At 44.6% G+C, this 7,370-nt stretch overlaps 1 protein-coding gene across 9 annotated transcripts in view; it reads right to left on the bottom strand.

Annotated features, from left to right (window-relative positions):
* Positions 1-691: 691 nt before the first annotated feature.
* Positions 692-7,370, bottom strand: part of LOC133425370 (nucleotide-binding oligomerization domain-containing protein 2-like) — a 50,028-nt gene continuing 43,349 nt past the window's right edge. For 8 of the 9 annotated variants that reach the window (XM_061716199.1, XM_061716197.1, XM_061716204.1 and 5 more), the window contains 4 exons: positions 5,302-7,093; positions 4,096-4,272; positions 2,446-2,619; positions 692-1,374 (listed from right to left, as the gene is read on the bottom strand). In XM_061716199.1, coding sequence (XP_061572183.1) covers positions 1,362-1,374; positions 2,446-2,619; positions 4,096-4,272; positions 5,302-7,093 — 2,156 coding nt within the window. In that variant the 3' untranslated portion in view covers positions 692-1,361. The remainder of the gene's footprint in view (positions 1,375-2,445; positions 2,620-4,095; positions 4,273-5,301; positions 7,094-7,370) is intronic. The other variant, XM_061716202.1, reaches the window with a different exon arrangement.

Genomic DNA, 7,370 nt, shown 5'->3' with positions numbered 1-7,370 from the left:
CAACCGGTTTACCTCCTCCCCCGACCTCACACCACTCCCTCATACCCCGCTGGGTGAATAGTGTCCCCCCAAGGTGATTAGAAACACATTAAAACACACCTGTATTAGGTCATTCAAAGGTCATAACCCCCCCCCCCCAGAACACTCAGTAAACAGCTCCTCCACCGTCTGGTACGCACCCATCATCCTCATTGACAATCCAATTTACAGACCCCCCCAATTCCTCCATCAACAAGAACCCTGAAAAACATGGAAATCCTCACATTTTATTTATCTATTTATTTTTATTTTTTTTTACCTTGTCTGCACACATATTAATGGTTGATACCATGCCGGTAAAGACCATTTCAACTAGAGTCCATTTCAACTATTATCAACAAGTGTTGACATTTTTATTGATGTGTTTTAATTCAATTCAGTTCATCTATGTTGGCTTAAACTTTTTGGGTTCTTTCTTCATATCTGATGCATATTCAAGTGTTTTTTGCTGTTTGTGGTAAAATGAGAGTGTAATCTATGTCAGTATTACAATAACTAAAAGAAAGAGAGTGTGAAATGATCTCTCCTAAATAAAAGTCAGATTTGTGCTGATGGGGAACAAGAGAATAAAAAGTGCCTTGTGATGGTCGGTGCTGCTCCTGGTACTGAGACTAATCACAGACAAACACTTATTAACCACAGTAAACTGAACAAGAGAAAAGATCCAAGATTTAATAAAGAATTTTCACTTTCTTTGAAGTGTTAACAGTCATCGTAATATCCAGGAAACATTTACAATATTTACTGGAACAAACTCTTCATTGACCAAATCAAGTTAATTTGTGTTTCGTGTTTCATGAACGAACGCTGTTATTTCCACAGATCGCTTCACTCTGTCTCTTCATCAGTGACGCAGAGAGAAACTTTAAAAACCTGACGAAGCTGAAAACACGACAACAACGACAAAAGGAAAACTTGGAAGGAAATGGAAACATGTAAATAAAAAGAAAACAGCGGGGAGTCACGTGGCTCGGTGGAGGAGACGGCTGCTTTGCTGAGCAGCTCCGCCGCGGCAGCGCAGACATTTATCCATCAGTACATTAGTAGGAGGAACCTCCGTACTAGAACTCATCCAGACTTTAGACAAAGTACTTGAGGAGCAATGTGGAAAGAAACTCAAGTTCAAATTAAAGGCTACGTTTTGATGTACAGTTTGTTTAACAATAATATAATAACAATAAAGACTTAATCATCATCATCATCTTCATCTTCATCATCACCGCCCAGTCAGAGTTTGTCCTCACAAACTGGTTCTGCTTCAAACTCTGAGGACGATCAGGACACGTCTCATCCTCTCACCACAAACACCGTCCTGTTCGCTCCTAGGTGTCCCAGCTGGAGAGAAGAAGAAGAAAGAAGAGATCAGATAAAGGAGTGTTTGCAGAGATCCCTCCATCAGCTGTAGAGGGAAGAAGAAAGAAGAGAGCAGATAAAGGAGTGTTTGCAGAGATCCCTCCATCAGCTGTAGAGGAAGAAGAAAGAAGAGAGCAGATAAAGGAGTGTTTGCAGATATCCCTCCATCAGCTGTAGAGGTAAGAAGAAGAAAGAAGAGAGCAGATAAAGGAGTGTTTGCAGAGTTCCCTCCATCAGCTGTAGAGAGAAGAAGAAAGAAGAGAGCAGATAAAGGAGTGTTTGCAGAGATCCCTCCATCAGCTATAGAGGGAAGAAGAAAGAAGATAGCAGATAAAGGAGTGTTTGCAGAGATCCCTCCATCAGCTATAGAGGGAAGAAGAAAGAAGAGAGCAGATAAAGGAGTGTTTGCAGAGATCCCTCCATCAGCCGTAGAGGAAGAAGAAAGAAGAGAGCAGATAAAGGAGTGTTTGCAGAGATCCCTCCATCAGCTGTAGAGGAAGAAGAAAGAAGAGAGCAGATAAAGGAGTGTTTGCAGATATCCCTCCATCAGCTGTAGAGGTAAGAAGAAGAAAGAAGAGAGCAGATAAAGGAGTGTTTGCAGAGTTCCCTCCATCAGCTGTAGAGAGAAGAAGAAAGAAGAGAGGGGATAAAGGAGTGTTTGCAGAGATCCCTCCATCAGCTATAGAGGGAAGAAGAAAGAAGAGAGGAGATAAAGGAGTGTTTGCAGAGTTCCCTCCATCAGCTGTCAGTCAGGGATCAGCACATCCAGGACTTCAGAGTTCAGAGCTGCAGTGGAGCAGTCTGTACATCCTGGAAGGCCGGAATACACCTTTATTTGTGGACCATGAACACCAGCACAACACCGGTCCACAACCAACATCTGGATCCTCTGATCCTGCAGCCTGTCATCATCCTCCTCTCATAGCTTTACTGGGGAAATCAGCCGCTGAGAAGCTGCTGCTTCACTGGAAACACTGGATCTTTGATTTGATATCAGCTGGATTTAGTAGAAAACTGCTGGAAGCAGCAGGACCGACTCCAACCTCCACTGACCTGAGAGTCTGCAGCTGGTAGTCTGGACTCTGCACCAGATCAGACAGCTGCTCCACATCTGCAGCCTGCAGGCCGTTGTTACCCAGGTCCAGATGTTTCAGATGGGAGGGGTTGGACTTCAGAGCTGAGACCAGAGAAGAACAGCTGATCTCTGACAGACCGCAGCTCTCCAACCTGAATAACGAAGAAACATGTTGATGACTTTTAATCACAGACTGCAGTTTAAACTTCAACTCCAACTTTTAGAGTTTCACTTCAAATGCAACCAAACATCTCTTCTCTTCCAGGAAAAAAGAAAGAAATAACACTTCTGGACATGTTTAATTGAATTAAGTATACTTAATTAACCTCTAAAGGGACCTGATACAGTCGGAGCAGGATTAATTAAAATTATGTTTTCTGAGAGGAGAAGGATAAGACACTAAAATACTTTATTTTTAGTCACATGTCATTTATAATTTGACTTCTCTTGCAAACACCTAATAATTCTGTTAAAACTGAGTTCATCAATAAATGTCTTACTTTTAGTGAAAGATAACAATGATTGAATTCTGTATATTTATCAGACTAATTCAACAAATTCTGAAGTCTGAGTGAAACTAAACATCAGGTGGTTCTGTATCGCTTGCACTTGAAAAGTCTTTGGTTGAACAACTAATGAGCTGCTTGATTAAAGGACATTTCTGAATGAAACCCACACGGGTGGATCTAAGACACACTTCCTGTCAGGATGATGACTCTGACGCTCCACCTGTAGCCGTCAGTCCAACCTGTCCAGGTCTCAGGCAGGGATGGACAACTGCAGTCCTCCACTGCTGCAGTGCTGAATGTTTTCCTGTTTAATCACGCAGGAATACAAGTGGCCGTACTTTGGTGTCGTTAAGACAAATAGAGTCAAACAGTCCCGGACCGGAGCCTACGGAGCTGGGAAGCTCAGAGAAGAGGACCGCAGATGTAGCCAGAGCGAGCCGGGATGTGCTTTAGCACGGCGGAGCTGCCGTCCCGACCACCACATCCTAACCAGGATCAGGACGGAAGATTTCAGAGCACTCAATGTTTTGAAAGTTTATTTCTGCATTCTTAATGTTTTGAAAGTTTATTTCTGCGTTATTAATGTTTTGAAAGTTTATTTCTGCGTTCTTAATGTTTTGAAAGTTTATTCATGCGTTCTTAATGTTTTGCGAGAACCAACAGGTCTGCAACATGTTTGTGTGAACCGTTGGTACCGTGAGAGACTTAACGGTGTGGACAGCCCGACCGTCAGAAACGTCTTTAGAGACTAGCGTTAGCGCTTTGAGTCGTGTACGTCGCCAGTGCAGTGTTTGAGTAAGAGCTACGTGGGAGGGAATGTTTTGATTGTATCTGAAAGGGATAAGTTGTGAATAGAGTAAAAAAATAAAATTTACTAGTCTCTGTAAAAGACGAAGAGGATATCAATTGAGATAAACTGTTTTTTCTCCTGTTTACATCTAAAATATTCTTATATAACAATCTTCAGACTTGTATAGACACAGAACCTTTCTAAAAAATAAACATTTCTTCATATCAGATAATAAATGTTTCATGAAAATGTTTTGAATTAAAGTAGTTTTGTCACATGTTTGGAGGATGAAAAGTGGATAAATGTGGAAACATCTCCAGTGGACTGACCTCAGAGTCTCCAGTCTACAGTTTGGACTCTCCAGTCCACCAGACAGAACCTTCACTCCTGAATCCTTCAGGTTCTGGTTCTTACTCAGGTCCAGTTGTGTCAGATGGGAGGGGTTGGACTTCAGAGCGGATGCAACAACTTCACAGTGAATCGCTGAGAGTCCACAAAAAACAAATCTGTGATGAGAGAAAACATGATGTCAGTTGTAATAAAGTCAGTTAAAGCCAGACTGAACATCTGTTAACATCTGCAGACTTTGTCTGGATCTGCAGATGAAGGAGAGAACCGGCTTCGTTAACGTCTACGTCTATCAGAGTCATCTGAAAACATCGGATTTAGGACATAAACTAATTTATTCATGGACATTTTTCACTCTGAACATCTTGAATGAAAGTGAACAAGTGTGGAGTTGAACTTTTATCAAGTATCCAGACAAAATATCTTCAAGCTTTTTTTAAGTGATATTTAGTATTTTTCTGACTCCTGGATTGGTTTTTCTTGTATTTTGTGTTCAGGTCTCTTAAAGGAGACTTTGGTCTCACAGAGACTTCAGCATTGATCAGATATTGATTAAGAAGTTCTCGTATGAAGCTGTAAACGTCTTCATGCTGCTCTCCTCTACAGCAACAACACAAACACCTTTCACCTTCTCTCTCAGACAAACTTTCATTCATAATCAATGAAGCTGCACTCGTGAAGTTCAGCACTCAGAGCTTTTCCATCTCGAGTCGAGGTTTGGTACGACCAGCAGTTTATGGAGGATCATGGGATTTCAAGCCTTCATATCTGTGTCGACTCTTGGATGAGAGGTGAAAAGTCATCAGGAACCAAAAAGAAGTCCAACTGCTCTCCTCTTAAAGTGTGAGGAAAGTAACCCCCATCAGAGTTACAGAACGGTGCAGGAGATCACAGAACCAGAGTTACTAGAATTAAGGTCTCTTACCAAGTACATGTGTCCACAAACCCCCCGGTGGTTCTGATGTTTCATCTTTCTCCGTTACATAGATTCATCTCTGAGCAGCAGAAACATCAACTAGATCAAGTGTTTGAAACATGAACCTCTGGTTGAGGTGACTTGAGGTGACCCAGAATAAAACAAACACATCTGATTTCAAAAGTTTTCATTTGAAGATCAAAACCAGATTTAAAGAACTAAACTGCTAATTTACACTAACTGATGGTGTTATTGATCCATCTGGACTCACCGAGCCTTTCTGCAGTTCCTCACAGCTGGAATCAGTCTCCGTCGACCCTCTGGTGTTGTGTTGTACTTGCTCAGGTCCAACTCATCCAGAACCTCCTCCGACATCTGCAGCGTGTAGGCCAGACCTGAACACTGGATCTCAGAGAGTTCCTGCTCTGATCTGTTCTCTGACTTCAGGAACTCTTGGATCTGCTGATGAACTGAGAGGTCGTTCATCTCCATCAGACACTGGAAGATGTTGATGCTTCTGTCAGGAGAGTCTTCATAAGTGTTCATCTCCTTCAGGTTGTTGATGACTCTCTGGATGGTTTCTGGATCGTTCTCCGTCTGGTTCAGCAGACCTCCTAACAGTCTCTGGTTGGACTCCACACAAAGACCATGAAGGAAGCGGACAAACAGGTCCAGGTGGCCATTTTTACTCTTCAGGGATTTATGCATGACTCTCTTCAGGAAGTCATCCCGAGATGAGTCTCCGTAGTCTTCTCCCAGGAAGTTCTCCAGCACATCTGTGTTCCTGGTGGACCAACAGTGGAGCAGGTAGACTGCAGCCAGGAACTCCTGGATGCTCAGATGAACAAAGCAGTAGACGGGTTTCTGGAAGATCTCACACTCTCTCCTGAAGATGTGGGTACAAACTCCTGAGTACACCGAGGCCTCTGGGACATCAAGACCACACTGCTCCAGGTCTTCTTGGTAGAACATGATGTTTCCTTTCTCCAGATGTTCAAACGCCAGCCTCCCCAGCTTCAGGAGAAGGTCCCTGTCAGCCTCCGTCAGCTCCTGTGGACTCGTCTCACGTCCCTCCTGGTACTTGTTCTTCTTCCTCTTGGTCTGGACCAGCAGGAAGTGGGAGAACATGTCAGTCAGGGTCTTGGGCAGCTCTCCTCTCTGCTCTGTGGTCAACATGTGGTCCAGAACTGTAGCAGTGATCCAGCAGAAGACCGGGAGTTGACACATGATGTGGAGGGTTCTGGATGTCTTCATGTGGGAGACGATGCTGCTGGACCGCTCTTCATCCCTGAACCTCCTCCTGAAGTATTCCTCCTTCTGGCCGTCGGTAAAGCCTCGTACTTCTGTCAGCCTGTCCACGTGTTTGTGAGGGATCTGATTGGCTGCTGCAGGTGTGGAAGTGATCCAGATGAGAGCTGAGGGAAGCAGGTTCCCCTGGATGAGGTTGGTCAGCAGCACGTTGACCGATGAGCTCTGTGTGACGTCAGACACGACCGGACCGTTGTTGAAGTCCAGGGAACGTCTGCTTTCATCCAGGCCGTCAAAGATGAACAACGGTTTCCCGGCAGCCAGCTGCTCTGCTGTGAGCTTCTGCAACGATGGATGGAAAACCTGGATCAGCCTGAGAAGACTGAGCTGCTCATCTCCGATCAGGTGCAGCTCCCTGAACGAGAGCAGAATCACCACGGTGACGTCTTGGTTCTCCCAGCCCTCGGCCCAGTCCAGAGAGAACTTCTGAACCGAGAAGGTTTTCCCAGCGCCAGCGACGCCGTTGGTCAGAACCACTCTGATGGCTCCACGTTGGTCAGGTAAGGCTTTAAAGATGTCCTGGCACCTGATTGGAGCGTCACGGAGGCTCTTCATCCTGGAAGCTGTCTCCAGCTGCATCACCTCATGTTGGGTATCAACCTCTTCACTCAGTCCCTCTGTGATGAAGAGCTCCGTGTAGATCCTGTTGAGGAGGGTTCTACTTCCTGTTTCATCAGTTCCTTCAGTCACATGTTCACATCTGCTCCTCAGACTGGTCTTATGTTCATCTCGGACCTGCTGCAGACCGGCATCTGCTGAAATAAAGAATGAAGAGGTCAGAGAGATGTAAACTCCTACTGCAGTAGGTGATGGGGGCCGCCAGGAGCTAAACCAACCCGGTTTAGGACCCGTACGAGAAGAGGAGAGGAGGAGAGGTCCGGTTTAGGAGAAACGATTAGAATTGCAGAAACAGGGACACTGAGATGGACGTCGTCAGATGAGCAGAATCACATGAATCTCACATGAATCTGGACAAAGTGGAAGGGGTTTAGCGGCTTTTAGGGGCCTGCAGATAACACTATTTGGTGAATG

Source organism: Cololabis saira, chromosome 24 (assembly GCF_033807715.1).
Source record: "Cololabis saira isolate AMF1-May2022 chromosome 24, fColSai1.1, whole genome shotgun sequence".
Taxonomy (NCBI): domain Eukaryota; kingdom Metazoa; phylum Chordata; class Actinopteri; order Beloniformes; family Belonidae; genus Cololabis; species Cololabis saira.
This window is presented reverse-complemented; position numbering and strand designations above follow the sequence as displayed.